We start from the raw sequence: 19,831 nt of genomic DNA, 5'->3' as shown, positions 1-19,831 counted from the left end.
CCAGTATGCATACTTACTTATTTCCCTTCTCAGGGCAGCCAGGGAAGATATTATGCTCTATACCACAGCATGACTAAGACGAACAGAAGTTGTTGCACATTGTGTTCAGAACAATTGAGAAAAATGCACAAAACTTAATTATTGAATGTAAGCGAACCAGAGAACGGGCACCAGTGTAATGCATGGTTTCACAGATGAAACTTACTGAAAGATGACCACTCTTCATACGTTACAGGAAAGCGCATTGCAATAGAGTTTTGCACTTTAAATGTGACTTGTGTACACGGATCTATATGGGTTTGGGTTGCAAGGGCAAAACTTGTTTGGATTTTTCTTTAGTTCAGATGCCTGTTGGACACATGTTCATAGATCTGTTTTAGTATTTTTTGTCAAAAAACAAAACCTGTTCACCAAAGTGTGTGACAAAGCACGCTTTTCAAAGATGGTGACTTAGTCTGCACGTGAAATGGAGAGAAGCGATTGTGGACAAAAGGCCAAAAGAACAGAGTAAAGACAAATATTTTGTACCAGGAAATGTTGCAACTGTAATTATTCTTAACTGTGTAAGGCTATATCAACTCTGTCTTGAAGTCATGAACACCAAATCAGATTCTGACACCCAAATGCAACAAACATCTCGACTCACATCTGAAACAGTTCCTTTCACAATTTCAATGTAGCATTGCTACATTGCAAATTCGTTTAATCCAAGTTTTTTGTTGTTAAATGGATAACAGAGTATTAAATAATAACACGGCAACATGATATAGAAAGAACCATGCACAAACACATCCTCTAAAAACGTCCCAGGAATATTGAACATCTGAAATAATTGACTATTGAAAGACGTTGAAGAAAAGCTGCTACTCAAACGTCCATGCTGGTAAACAGACTATGTGCCACACTGTGGCTAAAATAATGCCCTACACCAGGTTGTGTGCATAATCTGACACATTTTTTAATTGCGTGCTGGCAAGCCTTAGGAGGGTAGATACTTGCTTATCTTGATCTAATGATATGTTATTATTAAGTGATTACAACTCATTTATTCCTATCATAATGGAGCTGAAATCACATAATTTGAGAGGATCATTACCCTGTGGTTATGTTCAAGATCCAGCATTGCTCAAATACAGAACACAGTACAACTCATTCATCATAAGAAACAGTGGAAAAGGTGGCATGGCAAAGCTAGTAGTTTTTTTCCACATTTTATTACAAAGAACAGTAATATTCCAAGTCCAAAAGCGATGACCGAGGATAACTCGAAATCAAGTCAAATAATAATCCACCTGCCTTCCTTAAAGTTTCTTGGTTGTTTTTCCTTCCTGATGTTAAAGACTGAATGGTGAACGAAACAAAAGAGCAGTGAGTGTGTTTCAGTCTTTGTCAATACAGATTTGGCACACATATTTACATATTTCACCATTTTCCAATCATAGGCAGACCTTCGCATGAACAGCAAGGTTCTTCTCCTTTTCTACCAACCCCACCCTTAAAAAAAGTGACTAAAAAGTGTTTGTTTAGTTTTGCCTTCATTTGTCGATGGTTTTAACCGCGTCCTCGGAAGCGCCTGGGGGGAGACTGTGGCCTGGATGCTGGGCGGACAGGTTCAGGTTCAGGTTCAGGTTCTGGTTCTGGTACTTGGGGTACTTGGGCCAGGGGGGCGCCACTTCCGCTTGTGCCAAGGTCAGCGCAGCCGCTGGTCAGGCAAAGCCCGGGTACCCCACGCAGGCCAGGATGACCCCTGAGGCCGGGGCGTCCACCATGGCCTCTCTCGCCCGTCTCTCCAGCACGTCCATTAAAGGCTCGTCCAACCCTGCCTCTCTGACCTGTTGTTGTGGATGAAGTAAAAACACTAAATGTATAGGAGGACATGATTTGGACACAGATGTGGCCGAGCTTCCATTGAGCACTGGTCAGTGCTGGTTGTGATATGGATTATTACACAGAATAGCGTGACACAGAATGACATGATGAAATGTCTGTTACACTGATACGAAAGTACCTTATGCTGATGCCACAACGTCTCACAAAAGCTATACATGCTGAAAGGTGAGCAGCACAAACTATGGTATGGAAACATTTAGTTGAATGAATGGCAAGATGAAGTTACCCAATGAACCCTGGTCTCCCATGTAGCCCGGCAGGCCGTAGCCCTTGGCTCCTTTATCTCCTTGTTCTCCTTCTTCACCTGGGACACAGAGAAAACCATTTACAGTGATGCTTAACAACCCCCATGCTTGACTGCTGTGCCCTGGGGAGAAAGCTGGTACATAGGAACACGCTGTTTGTCGTGATTAACGACCATGTGTGTTACTGAGATCATCGGCGGAATAAATGTATAAAACGGCTTGTAAATACTCTTTAATTTCATTGGCTTGGCTCGGGAACTGTACCATACATGTGACTTCATGGCGGATCAAATAACAATACGTTGAGATGGTCTGACTCGTGAGAACTCCTGGAGTGGTAAATGATCCTTACACCACTGCGATTATACCAATGCAAACAAAACCTTGGGTCCCTACAGTACCTACTTACAGTATTTATGAGACCTTTTGGGGATCAGTAAAGTGAACCCCTAATTATTAACATCTTACAGCCAATGGGAGTGCTGGAGCTAACCCCCTGCTAACATTTGTGGGTACTCTCCCACCTGCTAAGCTCCGTTATATTTTCATGCATATTTAACTATAATTGTTAAAATGTGGGTTGACTTAAGTTTCCTTAACACAATGTACTTAAGAATACATAAACCCATGTACCATGTATGTATACTATGTATGTATCATGTGTGTAGGTACATATTATGACCCATTACTAAATAGGTCTCATCCCACACTACACCCACAGATCTAATCATTATTTGACCCATAAGCATATCTTGTAATAACATATACTAATGTGAGAAGTACATTGTTCTCTTCAATTATGTCAGTGTTCAGTACATGGCCAGTTCATTTATTATTAAAATGATCATCATCTGGCCCTGGATATCATGTTTGATGTTACTTCACTATTACTTTGTAAGTCATTCACTGTGCTGTTCTGTCCTCTCATCTGAGAATAGTCAATAGTCATGGTTTTATTTCTGCTAAGTGAACCTCAGACCAGGTTTTTTTTTTCAGCCTCACTAATCCAATGTTAATGACTTACATCAATGACCAAAGTGTTACAAATCTACAGAGGAAAATGTAATGATTCTTAAGCCATGTAGAATATATATCAGATCCTTACCTCCCGATCCTGCTCTACCTGGGTCACCAGCCTCTCCATAGAAGCCTTGTTGTCCCTCTTCACCATCAACACCATCAGTACCAGGGTCACCCTACAGTCATATTAAAACCTTTATGTCTGTGCTCTTTACTACTCAAGCATGTTAAGCTACACATTTTTGGCATCTAACATCTAACAAGTTCATAGACATTACATCGTTGTGATGAGAATGCAAGACTGTAGGAGCTGCTGATCTGATCTTATGACATGTTAAGGGATGAGAAGTAGACAGACTTCTGAATAGGCAATGGGGCAATACATGTGGCTTTTTGGCCATCCTGAACTAAGAATGACAGTTTTTGCTGAACATTTATTTTACCTTAACTACTTATCATTATCACTTGAAGTCCCAGTAGTAAATATTAATGTCATGAGGTGCCAGGCCAGAGGAACCTGTGGCTGATGCATATTCCTATGATGTTTTTGCGGTGGAAACCCCATGTACTTTCATCCACATTAGGGCCACTTGAGAGGGGATGTCTGAGGGGGTTCAAACGAGCCCTTCAAGAGAAATGGGGAAAGGCCTCTCCACTTCCCGCTCAGACGGCCGTCCTCTCCAAGAGTTATTGAACGCAGAGGCAAGTGCCTCGTCTCGTCTGTGAGTTCTTATTTGTCTTCATGGGGACTCGGAAATTCTGAACGCCTTAATTCCAGGCCGGGCTGCCAAAGACTCCAGTGTTTTTCACTCGAGGGCCCTTGCAATATCGGTGAGGATGTAAGCTGGCCCAGGAGAGGCGAAGATAAATAATATATAGAGCCTGATCCCATCCTTTGTTTTATGGCTACAGGTCTACAAAGGCAATGAAGCCTGAAACAATGCGTTTGTGGGCTGCAGAGTCCTCCTCCTGTCAACAGAGACTTAACAGCATGTGCTGCTTTTTTACAGACACTTACACACAGCTGAACACAACCATGCATTGGTCCACATTTATTCACCACAAGGGATCTTTGAGGAGAATCGGGAGATGGACTTACGGCTGGTCCAGGGGGTCCCTTTTGACCGGGGGGTCCAGGGGCACCCATGGGCACGTCTCCGTAGAGGGGGCAGACGGCGGCGCACGTCCGCTTCACAGAGTTGGCGAAGGTGGACATCTGCTCAAGGGCGACGCGCTTGCAGACCTCGATGACGTGCTGCGCGGAGAGGGTCGGGCCCTGAGCGAGAAAATCATTACCACATACATGACTGGCGTTGGCCCAAGTCTGGGACACGGAACAAAAAAAACGTTTAACGTTTAACCCCCGGAGGTAGGCAGGAAAATGGGTGGCAGCGTAATGAACGAGAAACAAATACAGCCAACAATATTTCGTTAGGCTCATTATGGGTTTACGGCCGTACAAAATGAAAAGCTTTCCTGCCTGTTGCAGAAAGAGCAACACTAATGAGAAACCATTTACTAGCATTCTTGACACCAAAATGGTTACCACATATTGAATGTGCCAAGCGCCATAACAACTGGGTCTCACACAAGCTTTGATGACATATGGGTGTGGGACTTTGATTATCTGGTAAAATCTAAAATGAAAAGAGTGAAGATAAGTTCGGGAAGACAAGTCGAAGCACCTTTAGAGGTACTTTTTGCCAACATTTCTAAGTCGAGGATACACTATTGTATACATTAGCGCGCTTAAGATGAACTTGGAATGATTTGTATTCGTAATGGCAGTATGTGTAACATTTCGATCTGTTTTACCACATGACTCATAGCTTAGTTAAGGTAACACTGGCGAAGATTCCATTCCATTTCAAATCCCAGTGGTTAATAAAATCTTTATTCCAAACACTTGCGTGGAAGACTCCCAAAACAAAGTTACTCAACAGCTTAAACGTTGCACAGCTCATCCCAGCCCCGTCTGTGTGTGTGTGTGTGTGTGTGTGTGTGTGTGTGTGTGTGTGTCTGCACTTACAGGTGGTCCTGGCAGGCCCTGGAAGCCTAGTAGGCCTCCCTCGCCCCGGATGCCTTTGGTTCCCACGGGCCCTTTGCGACCGGGCTCTCCTCCTGGGCCCCGCACGCCCTGCACTCCCTGGGGCCCTAGGGGGCCTCCGTCACCAACCTTGAGGGGGAAAATGATTAATGGTCACCATAGTTTATTTGAGGGTAATAATTTAAAGCCAACACACAGTCCCAGATCACACTGCTGCAATCTCCAGCTCTGGACGTGCTGTCTACAGTGAGACATCAGCTAGGGCCTAGGCCATCAGGGAGAGCAGAGGGGTTCCTGGGTCTGGCATCACCCCTGCTGAAACGGACACAGCTCCTTCATTCCTGCTGGAAAGTCTGCACTGTATAGCTATAATGATGCCAGGTGCATATGATTTAATCCCAAAGTTTATTTGAGCCTGAGTCTAGAAGGGATCCTCTCAACCCCCCAGGTCCATTCCAGCATCATCTGCTATCAGAAAAAAATCAAAACTCATCAAAACTTAAAAGTGTAAGCAACACACAACTAAACCACACCGACTGTGTAATGTACACAACTAAACCACACAGGTTGTACACTGTAATGTACAGTGAAATGATCTTATATATCTATTTTATACCGCCTATTTACCTGCAGTATAATGCCATCATTGACATATTTTTCATAGCTCTGCTTACCTTATAACCACACTGTATACCTACCAAGCTGTTGTACAACCACATACTTTGAATGCTGGCTCCGCTCTCCATTTGTATCCACTACGTATCAATCTTGTATACATCCTTGAGTGTATTTATGCCGCAGATATGCTAATATGTTTTATCCTAATTGATTCATGTACCAAGCAGATGGGTCCCCCTTATGAGCTGGGACCTGCTCCAGGTCTCTTCCAGTTCAAAGGAATCAATATCAGTAAATCAATGAATACCATCATCAATATCAGCATCAAATTAAGGCTGACAGAAATATTATAGAATTTCTCACCTGGCCTTTGGGACCTTTACTGCCTTTGTCCCCCTTGGAAAAGAAAGTACATATTAGACAATGATAACTAAGGTTACATAATATACAACAATGTCTCTGAACACAGTCATCTCCTAGAACTCTTCATACCTCTCCACCCTTGACACCCTGGATTCCTCGTATACCTGTATCCCCCTGAAAAAAAACAAACAAACTATTTCAGTGATTGAAATGCCATTTGACAAGATGCAATAATTCACATTTTCATTTTTGTAGGTATCACCATAGCTGTCAGTCTGTGCTGAAATATACCCACAGTAATGAGTATAAAAGAAGCCTATACTCATCAAGCCTCTCTTGATCTGCATAGTTCTTTGACACGTTATTTCTCTCAGCCCTTGGGACTGTTCATTAATCAATGTAATCTGCGGTTGTCTCTCTCCATGGGCTTGACTGAGAGAGTCAGTAAACAGAAGGGAAACATTAAGAGGGGCCCATCTCTCCAGCTGATATTTAAATTCCCATCATCTCCAGCTTCTGTGACTTCTCCATCCAAACCTCTGGGTAATAATTGAAAGCCAACACACAGTCCCAGATCACACTGCTGCAATCTCCAGGTCTGGACGTGGCTGTCTACACTGAGACATCAGCTCGGCCACCAGGGAGAGCAGAGGGGTTCCTGGGTCTGGCATCACCCCTGCTGAAACGGACAGAGCTCCTTCATTCCTGCTGGCAAGTCTGCACTGTATAGCTATAATGATGCCAGGTGCATATGATTTAATCCCAAACAGCATGTCTAAATACGGCATATATATCTATACCATGCTGTGAAGTCAATCTAAATGTGAAGTTTAATACAGAGATTCTCTATTAAGCTCTTCCTCTCTGGCTAATCAAGAGTGATACTGATGAGTTCAGGCAGGTGTGCATAGATGGAAAATATGGAGATGACATCCTGTAGTCTGTCTTGTCATACCTTGTATGTCTGTCTGGTTTTTACAATTTGTTTTCTTAATTGCACTGTTTTGTCAAACTGTTGCTTATCTTTTTTTATTATTATTATTTCTTTTGATTATATAATTTTTTAATATTATTTCTTTTATTTCCATATCTCTCTGTCATGCCCTGCCAAGGGACAACGGATTAAAACTAGCTAACCTAGCTAATTCCGGTGCATTTACATTTTCTGGGAATTGTTTATCAATGTACACTGTCCCTTTTCAAATAAACGCATAAATAAAAGTCTAAATACATACTCATCCTCTGAGCAATGCCCTCTTATGGCCTGTTATGCATTTGGCCACTATCTCTGGTCACGCTACCCTGTTATAACTCTAGTACTGTCAGTATTATTGATTTCATATCAGTGCTGAAGATATTATGACCGCTAAGTTCTATTTGATGTTGGAGTGTAAAGACTAGACAAGCACTCCAAAGTGTCAGGTTCTCTAATGAAATCCCTTCATTATACTAATCTACAGATGCTACTGACGTCTGAATAAATAAACAAGGCAGGAACCACACTAAGACGACTGCAGATCAGAAGATCAGAGTCAGTTCAGATTATTGGCACAGGGTCAGATTCCTTTGGTCTCTTCAATGACACTCTATTTAGAAGATCAGATTTACTTCAAGGCTGAACCCATCCATGTAGGGTCCCTTAGTTTGTGAACATTTTGCAATGGCATTTATGTGTTCTTGTATGCCAGCCATATTTTAACAGTGTTTGGACTACTTACTTTCGATTGGTGCGAGCTCTGCTTTTATCTGGTGTCGGAGAACGTTTCAAAAGGATTCCCTTCTAATGGAGAACTGTCACTGGACATAGAACAGAAGAGCCTGTGGTTTCAGTCACACACACTCTGTAGTGTGTGACCAACGTTTGTGCCAGCTGGCCGTCCGAAACCCAGCATGTGCACTCCGCAGTCTGATAGGCTGAGATCAGACATGGTCGCGTTTCAAAAACATGGCAGGCCTTGAATCTGTTAGGTTCATGCGTCTATGTTCCCTATGTATTGAGCTGTAAGAATATATTTAATGTATCTCGCCCAGTGAACACAAGAGCACATATTTGTTCGATATTACCTTGAAACTTGTGACTCACCAGATTACTGTCAGGGGCTGTTATTTTTTTTGCAAGCTGTTACCTCACTTTACAGAGGGCCCTTTCTGCTGTTGTTGAGAGGCATCTTGAAAACATGAAACACAGGTGCCTAAGTGGCCTCTAGCAAACGCAGGGACCAAAGGTCCAGATGTTGAGGCTGGGACTTACCAGGAAATCTAAAAATACTCCCCCCCCCCCACCCCACCCATCAGAGTAAAAAACTTTGTCTGGACATCTCAAAGAATTATTCAATTGTGTGCCTGCTTTGCCTCATAGGGGGGCTTACTGTATGTGTGGTTACCAGCAGAGGACTGAGGAGGACTATGGAAACCATATGGTGCTACATGATACAGTGCTGGGCTAGGCTGACCCTGACATCTGCACCCGCCATGGCCGTGCATAGACAGAGATGAATGTGAGCCGTGGCGTGGCCCTAAATGCTGTGACAAGAACACTGTGAATACCATAACAGAACACCATGTTTGCAGTGCCTCAACATCACGGTAGATGATCACAGAGCTAGCTTACCTCTACGGAAGAGACCCTGCTATGGTTTATCGACTGCTAACAGCACAGCATTTAATCAGGTGATTAGGTGAGGGATAGATTCAAGCTGCTGGCTGCCAGCTGAAAGCCACCCGCGAAGCATAAATAATCAGGCAATAAAGATTCCGTTCGTGAGGCTAACAATGCAGTTAAATGTATAAAGTTCATTACCTTGGGACCTGGGCGGCCAGGTAATCCTATGTGGCCCTGTGGAGACACGCCATGTTTTAGTGTTTTGGAGAGAATTAACTTGTATTTCAAAGGCAGGCGAAATATTTGTCCGGAACGCTCACCGTGGGTCCTGGGGGTCCGATAAATCCGGGCCTTCCTGGCTTCGCGGCGGAGCCCTTGTAACCTCTCAGGCCCTGAAGTGAGTAACATTTTATAAATCTACCTGAAGGCAAAACTTTTATTTTCTCTACGGTCTGCTCTCTCTGGAGACAACACACAACTATTCATCTGATATCTGTGCAGGAGAGGAAATCCCGGGAAATAGGGGAATACTGTGAACCCCCCTTGTTTTTTTACACAAGAAAACTCTGATACAGAGAATAATGGAAATGGCCTTTTGCGGGCCTGGAAAGAGGGCTTACGGTCTGGCCTTGAGGTCCCATGTTCCCAGGAGGTCCCACTGCTCCCTTCTCACCCTGGTGGACGTGAAAGGGTGTTATCCAACAAATCCATTGACTGACACGCTCAATAACAAATCACAAACGGCACTTTTAGTCTGTATTTATTACCCTTGTTCCAAGCAGTCCACCCCTGCCATCTTTGCCCTGTCGTCCTTGGTAGGCCTAAAGGGCGGGAATTAGAAAAGTCTCAAAGTAGAAGTTTAAACCAGAAGACAAAAGTGTCAGGATTAGGCACAAGAGACCAAAACATACCTCCACACCAGCATCTCCATCTCTTCCTGGCAAACCTGGATCTCCCACAATTCCCTGCAATCAATCAATGATAACTGATCATATTTACTGATGATATGACATTATTCAATCAAAAAAATTTGTCTCGAAACATCACAGAAGCTGCCATTGTTCATATACCTGATATGCAAAACGACTTTGAATTAAATTGACAGATACTGTATGTTGGCACGCTGTTGTAAAATATGAAAAAGTGAAATGTCATTGTCATTTCAGTTATGCTGACCTTTTGTCCTAGGCCACCAACTTTTCCCTGTCCTCCTTGAACACCCTTAAAAAAAGAACATTTTCATTAAAATCTAAAACCAGATCAAATAAATGAATAAAATCAGTTACAGGGGAGAGGAATAATGAACAGAAAGGCATACGTACAGGTTTTCCCTTCTCGCCTGCTGCTCCGCGTTCTCCAGGATCACCAACAATACCCTATCAGAAGAGAGAAGAGGAAAGATGCCACAGTTATAGGATCTGATTAGGCACATAACCATACAGTCAGTGTGTCAAATATCAAAACCTTCCTTTAGAAGTCCTCATAAGGTCTTTTTCTAGTGGTGATAGAAGCTACAGTGCATTCACTGTGCTTTATCAGTGTGGTACGAAAGGTACGGCAGGAAACTACAGCGAGAGCTTCTCTGTCTGTGTGGGACCAGCTAACATTCCAACATTCTTGTGTTGATCTGGGAAGTGTGTCCCAGAGGCTTGGGCCATTCCTTGGGGAGGTGATGGGGAATCTGAATCCCAGACCTTCTGCAGTGGACCCTCTCCCTGATGGCCCTGCTGGTGGCAAATCCGTTCGTCTCAGTCAGATGGGGGCTGTTGGGAGGGAAGCACTAACTCACCGTGACCCCCCCCCCCCCAAGGATCTCAACAGCACCGCTCTGCTCCAGGTGCTGCTGCTGCTGTATGTGGAGTGAAGCTCAAGCGCCAAAGAATTTTGCAAATCACAAGGCCTCCACTCCCCCGCTTTAACTGAATGAATCATTCCTTGAGTATGCCTGCCTGCCTGCCTGGGCAATCCCCTAGGTGGCAGGCTTTTTGGATTTAAGGGTGGCGCTTGGGTCTTAAATGTCCTTATGATGACTAATGGTGGACGAGGGGCCAGTGGTGAGGCTAGTTAACATACCTGGGACCCTTGGGGTCCAAGGGGTCCATCTCGACCAGTCCGGCCTTCTTGTCCCTACAAAACAGACATGCAATAATGCTTAAATATCGGCACAGTTTTGGGAGAGTTAAACGAATGCGAAAGTAATGCAAAAAAAAAGAACGAGAGACAGAGTGGCAGAAGAGGGTGTTTCACCTTCACGCCCTGGTATCCTGGAATACCCTTGAATCCTGTATCACCTGAGGCACCCTGGAAGAGAGAGAGAAATAGGAGGTGAAGAGGCCTCGATGTTTTTTTCCTCGTCATTAAAACGTCAAAGGGAAACACTTTCGGAACGGGATCAGGAAAAGGGATCATCCGTCCAGCGGATTAATTTCCAAAGAACATACCACTTCTCCCTGCTCTCCTTGAGGCCCCAAATCTCCCGACGGTCCCCGCACGCCCTGTAATTAACAGAGCACAGAGGTCCTGTCGTTACCTCATGCCGTGGTCGTTACTCTTTCAAATGTGTCCCGCATGGAGCATCACTCTGTCTTTGTCTGTCAATAACCACAGCCGAGTTAGCATGCACACAAACACAAACAAGAGACGGCATCCTACCTTGAAGCCTGCGGCACCTGGTAATCCTTTCAGGCCCTTGGGGCCCCTGTCTCCCTGTTTAAGGGAAATAAGTCAAATCATTTGGCACAACCCAACACAGCTAAGCAGCAGGAAGGAGGATGAGGAGCTGATTCGTGATTTGGAGATGATGTATTACCTCTTGGCCATAGAGTCCTCTCATTCCCTGTTCGCCTTCGATGCCCCCAACACCCTAAGGGCACACATGTTGGATACACAAGTTTAATGTTTAGCATACAGGCTAACGATAGTCACAGCCGCCAGTCATAGAGGAGCTTGCTCCTACCTTGGGGCCGGTTTCTCCGATGTTTCCATAATCTCCGGTTTCTCCGCGCACCCCCTGTTGGTTGGAAATAGGGGGATTTATAAGCAGACAGACATCATAGAGCAAAAACACTGCAGGCCAGTGCTTCTGGGATGAACCTCACTGGCCTTGGCCCAAAGAGGTGTGTAAGCAATGACAGCTCTCTTTATTTCATTGCAGAGATGGCTGGAGGCTGCAGCTCCACAAGAGAGGCAGGCTATCGGCTGCTTCATATTTAGACCTTATTTTTGGATTGTTTAGTGTAGATGACAAATATGCCTCACTGTCCATATGTTAATGCTTAAATACTGAGGGAATAGTACATCTATATATATATATATATGATACCCTGGACAAAAGAGTATGTCAGAGAGAGAGAGAGAGAGAGAGAGAGGGAGAGAGAGAGAGAGAGAGAAAAGAGAGAGAGAGAGACAGAGACACTAACAGTTGCAGACACACAGATATAAACACACAGGGGGGTTGGGAGAGACCCTGCACAGATCTAAAAGGCAGGGAGTAACATCTGCCCTCTGTGATTCAGCCAAGCCCTCAGCCCCTATTAACCCTAACTGCATCCTTCCCTTCACTATTCCCAGAGCAAAAGGTATGACCCACTCAGCTAACGGCTGAGACACACACACACACACACACACACACACACACACACACACACACTCACACACATTCATACACACACACACACACACACACACACACACACTCACACACACACACACACACACACACACACACACACACACACTCACACACACACACACACACACACACACACACACACACACACACACACCTACGCGTTTCAGGAAGAGTTCTATTTTCAAAGCGTCCGATGACAGCCCGGGTTCCGTGAGCCAAGAGGGAATACCCTGAGCGTGACTGTGATTGTGAAGGGGCGAGTGGTGGGAGCAGAGCGGGGACCACACTCAGGAGCAGAAGGACAGAGAGAGAGAGAGAGAGAGTGATGTAGAGAGAGAGAGAGAGAGAGAGAGAGAGAGAGAAAGAGAGAGAGAGAGAGATGATGGAGTGATGAAGAGAGAGGAAGGGGCGAGTGGTGGGAGCAGAGCAGGGACCACACTCAGGAGCAGAAGGACAGCACACAACTCCTGGTCAGGAAATGCACCTCTTTGGCTCCAGCAGAGAGGGTTTTAAACATGGCCAAGCTCTGTGATTCACTCACCAGCGGGGGGTGTGGGGGCTTGGCTGAATCACAGAGGGCAGATGTTACCCCCCTCCCTTTTTAGGTCTAAGCAGGCTCTCTCTCAATCACTGTGTGTGTGTGTGTGTCTGAGATTGTTAGTGTGCATGCTCCCTTTCTCTCTCTATCTGTGTCACTGTTTGTCTGTGATTGTTAGTGTGCAGACTCTGTTTCTCTCTCTCTCTCTCTCTCTCTCTCCCTCTGCATGTATGACTGAATTTGTGTGTGACTAGTTTTCTTTCACTGTTACTGTCCTTGTGTGTGTGAGTGTGAGTGTGTGTGTGTGTGTGTGAGTGGGAGTTTCTGTCTTTCCCTTTGTCTCTCTGAGTATGTGAGAAAACGTGTGTGTGGCTGTGTGGGTATGTGCGCATGTGTGTTCATCGTCCATACACTTGGGTGTCCTCCCGACACGCAACCTTACTTTCACCGGTAAAACATTATACAACGCGTCGTGGAACACTAAACCTGTGCCCTGTAACGTAGGAAACGTGCGGGTAAATCCCTTCCCCTCATGTGCCGTACAAGACATTGTTTCCTCTTCCCCCTCTCCTGTAAATAGACAGTCAACTGAGAATCTGCACATTTTCTCCGGGTCATGTTTAAAAAAGATACTGTTTTTGTCTGTTCCAGATTCTTCTGGAACACCGCTGAGAAACTGGAACCACATGAAAGGGGGTAAATTAGTCATAACTCTGGAGTGGAAAAAAACTTGTGTCTTTTGCCCAGGGGGTGGCATGCAAACATGGCCATGTTCGTCGAGACAAAATGTATACAAGTAATTACATCCTGTCTTTTAATTAGGACGATCAGTCTGGGACATACCCTGGATCTAATGGCACTTTTTTTCAGCCTCCTGGCTATGTCGGGACGCTTTTATGGGGTTCCAATCCATCCTATTTATTTGGTACACAAACCAGAGTGTTCTTTCCTTTCCCTCCTTGTTTGAAAACCTTTGCAACGCCCATTCCAGTGGATAGGCTCAAAGTGAGTTTACAAGCCTGTGAAATATGAAATCCCTTGCCTGTCTATTAGAATTACACACTAAAAATGAAAAATACTGTTTGTATTAGTGCTTGACTGAGAATGTTAACTATATCCAGCATGGTTTAAGGTTTGCCATTCGAAATGAATTCCCTAGTGCTTCAAGCAAGATTGAGTAGTTTCTCTATTATGAGTCGGCTGTTTATGTGTGTGTGTGTGTGTGTGTGTGTGTGTGTGTGTGTGTGTGTGTGTGTGTGTGTGTGTGTGTGTGTGTGTGTGTTGTGGCACTGGGGCAAGCGGGACTGAAAGACAGATGATGTTTTGGAGAAAAAGGAGTGAAAACAATGAACCACTCAGAGATGTGATATATACGTTTCAGCTCAAAAACATTACTGTAAGCCCACTTCCAAGTGTTTTTTAACGTGTACCGAAAAGGTGCGCACTTAATAAAGCAGTTGAAAATGTGTGTGTGTGTGTGTGTGTGTGTGTGTGTGTGTGTGTGTGTGTGTGTGTGTGTGTGTGTGTGTTGTGGCACTGGGGCAAGCGGGACTGAAAGACAGATAATGTTTTGGAGAAAAAGGGGGTGAAAACACTGAACCACTCAGAAATGTGGGATATATTCGTTTCAGCTCCAAAACATTCCTGTCAGTCCACTTCCAAGTGTTTTATAACGCGTACCGAAAAGGTGCGCACTTAATAAAGCAGTTGGAAATGTTCGTCATATGGGGAAAGCCTGTTTATGGGTTTCACAATCTGTGACTTCCATTTCAATTGAGTCAATTAAGTTTCTTTATCCTGACAGACGCACTGAAGACAATTCCTCCAGCACAGAAAGAGAGAGAGAGAGAGCGAAAGAGAGAGAGAGAGAAAGAGTGAGAGAGAGAGGAGGGGAGAGAGAGAAGGAGAGAAAGAAAGAGAAAGACAGGAGGGGAGAGAGAGAAGGAGAGAAAGAAGAGAGAAAGAGAGAGAGAGGAGGGGAGAGAGAGAAGGAGAGAAGGAGAGAAAGAAAGAGAGAGAGAGGAGGGGACAGAGAGAAGGAGAGAAAGAAAGAGAGAGAGAGGAGGGGAGAGAGAGAAGGAGAGCGAGAAAGAGAGAGAGAGGAGGGGGGGGGAGAGGGAGAGAGAGAAAGAAAGGGAGAAAGAAAGGGGAGAAAGAGCGAGCCCAGAGTGTTTACCGTCTCGAGACGGTCCTGCCTGCAGCCCTGTTTCCATCATGCCGTCTCATAGTTATGCGTCCACTGCCATTTTCCACAACTTCACTTCTCTCTCTTAAACGGGGGCTTTTCCAGTTTCATCCACACACTCACACTCACACTTTAACTCTCAGCTCCGGTCTCAGTCTGGTTCATTTGAAACAGGCAGTGCAGGGGACCCCTTTCCAGACGTTCCCATAATCACTTTCAATTAGCACGCAAATGACTTTTGTGTGCATGGGTGTGCATGTGTTTGAGTGTGTGTTTGAGTGTGTGTGTGTGTTTTGAATCTTACCCAGTTTCCCATTTTTCCTGTGTCTCCTGTGTTGCCTTGGAAACCTCTGTGTCCCTATGGATGTACAGATGAGATAAACATCATGACCACCAAAGCATAGCATGTGAGCTGCTACTGTACGAAACTGCGTGGGTGTGACTATGAATATTACGTCTACATGTCTCTGTGTTTACTTTTCTGCTGAGTATGTGGGGTGCTGTGACAGTCTATTTGTGTACAAATCTACTAAATGAGTTTGGCTTCTGAGCGAGCATGTCTCTGTGTGTGTGTGTGAGTGTGTGATTGTGTGTGTGTGTGTGTGTGTGTGTGTGTGTGAGTGTGTGTATGTGTGTGTGTGTGTGTGTGTGTGTATGTGTGTGTGTGTGTGTGTGTGTGTCTGTAATGGACAGAAGACACTACTCTGGCACTGTGAAGCTGTTACCTTTGGACCTGGTTTCCCCTGCACACCTGGCTGTCCATTAGCACACTTGCATGAGGCCCGGCCAGCCGTGAGGCCAATCTCTGCATACCCACCGCACTGGGAAAAGAGGAGATGGCAAACAGTCAGCCAATCAGCCTAGGGACTGCAGATGGAAAGTAGTAATTTTTACTAACTCTGGCATATTTACATGGTGTTTTATATACAATGTTCATGAATATGCATGGTCCCTATCAAATAAACCAATAAATACATAAATAAATAAAAAATTATCTAACAGACAGCACTCTGTACCATACGACGCTAAATACTAATTCACTTTGATATTCTTTCATTATTATTCATTTACGTTCACGTTTAGCAGTTAACAGGCAAAGGCAGACAGGACGACAAACAGATTTTACATTTGTATGGGCTGTTACAATCAACCTGGCATTGGGACAACGCAAGTTTGGCAAGACTACACTGGCTGCATTCTGCGTTCTGATCCTAAACAGTCACTGTAGACTGAGCACAAAATGGCGGCTCACCACGTTCGAGAGCTCACAGCACCCCTCAGAATAGGCCTGATCAGCGTCACAGGACACCTGCATCTTCTGAACGTCCACCTGTGATAAGATGGAACAGTGTGAGCTGGACCATAGCAATGCTACCTTGTAGTTGTAGGTTCGAGCACCTTCATAAATAAACATGGAAATGTTTCAATTGTGTAGACAATGGCAACATACTCAGAAAGTTCATCTCTCATTGTCACGCTCAAAATGGGTCATCTCACCCTTGTGTCCAATACTTACTTGGACAGTGCGTTCTCTTTTGCGGTCCCTGGCTGCCCTCTTCACGATGGACGTGTACCCTTGGCGGATGACGGGCCTTGGCTCATCGATGTGCTCGGCGCTCACCTCCGCGCAGTCCACCAGCAGCTTCGCCTCACCTCCCTTGACGCTCATGGCCAGCTTGTGCCACTCGCCGTCGAACAGCTTCTCCACCCCCTCGAAGGTGCGCAGCATCTGGGTGCCCCGCGGCCCCGCGTAGAAGAAGTCCAGCGTGCGCGTGTTGCCGTGGAAACGTAGGCCCACCTGCTCCCGGCCCTGCGGGTCGCTGACCTGCCACAGGTTCCAGGACGTCTTGGCGGCGTCTTTGGTCATCTTGAACGTAGCGATGATGGAGTAGTCGGTGGGGAGGCCGTCGGGGTATACGTCTCTGCACCAAGGCATCATGGAAAGTTACGAGGTGTCACATGTCAAGAACGTAAAAGAGACACAAGGGAGTCGATTAATCAACTTGAGCGTATGTTGAGCAGATCTCAGTGCGGCCATGTGTTGCATAACAAAGGCCTCAATCTTCAATGAGTCCGCACACTAAGTGAAACCAAACTGTTGACTGTTTACTGTTAAAACATTTTATTCACTCTCAGCGCTGCCTGTTTGTGGATCGGAGGTTTTGTGTTCCTCTGTGTAGTTCCGTGCTTGTTTTTTATGTGGAAATAAAAGCACTCCGGTTCAAACGCAAAAGCGTTCACAATGTGCAACGTTGCCCAATCTAGCCCCTTCATTGTTTCCCATGTGCTGTTGCCGATCCCAATTCTCCCCACAATTTGTCGTTGATTTATAGTGGTGTGGTTCCCCCTACTCCGTACACAAACACTGCCTCGTTGTCAGGCAATGGGAGTTCAGCGAGGACAGCGTAGTTGGCCCCGACACAAAAAGGAAAGACCCAACACATGGATTAACCACTCACAAGCCTCACAAGCAGAGGGGGGGGGGGGAGAGAGAGAGAGACACTGCTACGAGCTCAAGACACTCTACAATGAGTTAATTCTAATTATATGCAACCTGTATGCCAGTCACTCTTTAAGAAATTGAGATGATCAAGCATTTCTTATAACATAGCTTACCACTTTCTTAGTGGTAGTAGGGTAGCCAAGTTCATTTAACATTTTGACAGTAAGTTGTGATTTCTGTTGTGTGGTTCACCCATAGCCCCTTATTGTTTTATACGAAAGTACGCTAAGCTTCCAATACACTGACCCATTCCCAGTCTTCATTTTAAAACCCTGGGCAACCAACAGACAAGGCAGAGGCCATGTGTAGAAAAGGAAATGAAAGCTATTGTTTGGAGGTGGGCATGATTGCCCTCAGCTGATGAGCAGAGGTGATGGAAACCTTTTCCCTTTTAACTACACTTTCAAAAGATGAGGGTTTGAGTGACTCATGATTACATTTCAAATAAGCACACTCGCTATCCTGAGGTCCTGAATTGTCTGTGTCTTTTTTTATGGTGTTCTGTCTCCCTTAACATTTTTAAGAGGAGCTGAGTCCCTCACATGCTGATCTGAATACAATTTTGGCAGTGTCATCAGGTTCAAGCTGCCAAGGATGTGAATGCGCTCTGGCAAAGTGCTGCCAGACTTGATCTCAGCTCCGTTTACCTGGGAGTATAGTCTGGGAATTCTCAATAGAATAGAGTGAATAGAACCAGATTTGTCTTCTGTCAATCAGTAAGCCATGGGGAGTCACTGGGGTGGGTGATGACAAAAAGGAAATCTTTTCTTTTAAGATTTTACTTCACTGAACACTGCTGCTTCTACCACGTAGATTAGAAAAGATCATATTTAAAAGACCATATCATGGCCAATCCTCCTGGCAAATTAATTATCTAGATAGCCTGGCACTGCCCTGAGCTGTTCATGATATGAGACACTGATTGATCCCATATTAGTCCATATAAGTAAGACCTACACTCGTTAGCGTTCATCCCTAGCCAAATTAAATTGAAGACCACATTGAAGATGGTGATTGTGGATGAGCAGTGCTGGATTTTGAGCTACAGCTCCGCGCGGTACCTCATTGTCTTCCTGAGGTGGAGGGAGGGGTTGACCCTGTAGGCCACTGCATCTGGTTCGGATCCGTCCACCACCCTCACCCCTGTGGACTCTGACAAGGCAAACTCCTCCAAGAGGTCAAAGCCTGAAAATAAACAGCCCTGGTGTTAGTGATCTGGGAGATGGGGTTGGACTGTCATATTGTCAAACAATGCTCACTCAGTGACGGAGTGTTTAAATCTACAAAGGTCTTGATGGTGAGGTTGTGACCATAGAGATTAGACTGGGCATCATCAACAAAATAGTCAGAGTACAAAAGTAGAGTACAAGAGAAGAGTATTACATTTAGTGTCATTACAATGCTTTTTAGATGACTCCAGATTAATTTACTTTTTCTGAAGTATAACCACCTTATATTTTCAATGAATAATTGTACACACTCCTTGTGATGTGGCAATTTGGCTAGGCAAAATAAAAATCACTTAGTTTACACTTTCTTTTTCCTGATGTATCAGTACAAACATGTGGGTGACATGGGGATCAAGAACGTGCCCTTCTTATGACAAGCGTGTCAGTATACATCCTTCAGTGAACATGGCTTGCCATGAGATGTCAGTAGTTAAGCTCACACTGTCACCTAGCGGCTAAATATGTGCCTGCACGTTAAACCCATTCATAATTTGGCTCATGACCCTTCATATGACCTCGGAGGGATCTCGCGCCTGTTTATCACGAGCTTACGTGGTCGAGTTTTTCAGTCGTTAACGCTTTGTTGCAGATGATAACAATACACAGGGACTGTGAATCACTCACTTGGCAAATCCTGGCATGTAATGTATCCAAAGAGGACGAGAAGAACCTTAACCACCAGCATTTCGTCAAAAGCTGGCATTTTCAAAAGTTTGACAGTCAGGAATTAAATGTTCCTAGAAGAAATATCATGATAGGGGTTAATTGAAAAAGCAAATGAATAATCACTCGAAATTATAGGATTACAAAAAAAATAGTTTGAAAGGTTGTGGTTATAGACTGCTGTTATGTATCTAGTCTGGAAATTTTGCCCAAAGTGTAGGCCTAACACATTTTATAACTATACTCTCCTTCGAAAACCACTGTCATTGCACTGACTATGGCAACGATACCTTGATT

At 44.7% G+C, this 19,831-nt stretch overlaps 1 protein-coding gene across 1 annotated transcript; it reads right to left on the bottom strand.

The window, feature by feature from the left end:
- Positions 1 to 1,551: 1,551 nt before the first annotated feature.
- LOC308373157 (uncharacterized protein) lies at positions 1,552 to 19,574 on the bottom strand (the record flags this gene model as incomplete). Its single annotated transcript, XM_080848572.1, has 25 exons — positions 1,552 to 1,832; positions 2,117 to 2,194; positions 3,241 to 3,331; positions 4,255 to 4,431; positions 5,185 to 5,331; positions 6,184 to 6,216; positions 6,313 to 6,357; positions 8,984 to 9,019; positions 9,106 to 9,177; positions 9,406 to 9,459; positions 9,553 to 9,606; positions 9,697 to 9,750; positions 10,108 to 10,161; positions 10,859 to 10,912; positions 11,033 to 11,086; positions 11,227 to 11,280; positions 11,438 to 11,491; positions 11,595 to 11,648; positions 11,742 to 11,795; positions 15,444 to 15,497; positions 15,865 to 15,960; positions 16,392 to 16,469; positions 16,656 to 17,061; positions 18,704 to 18,827; positions 19,496 to 19,574. The coding sequence occupies 25 exons, from the start codon at positions 19,572 to 19,574 to the stop codon at positions 1,552 to 1,554; spliced, it is 2,337 nt and encodes a 778-aa protein (XP_080704698.1).
- Between the last annotated feature and the right edge of the window lie 257 nt (positions 19,575 to 19,831).

This window comes from Sprattus sprattus (genome assembly GCF_963457725.1).
Source record: "Sprattus sprattus genome assembly, chromosome: 12".
Taxonomy (NCBI): Eukaryota; Metazoa; Chordata; class Actinopteri; order Clupeiformes; family Clupeidae; genus Sprattus; species Sprattus sprattus.
This window is presented reverse-complemented; position numbering and strand designations above follow the sequence as displayed.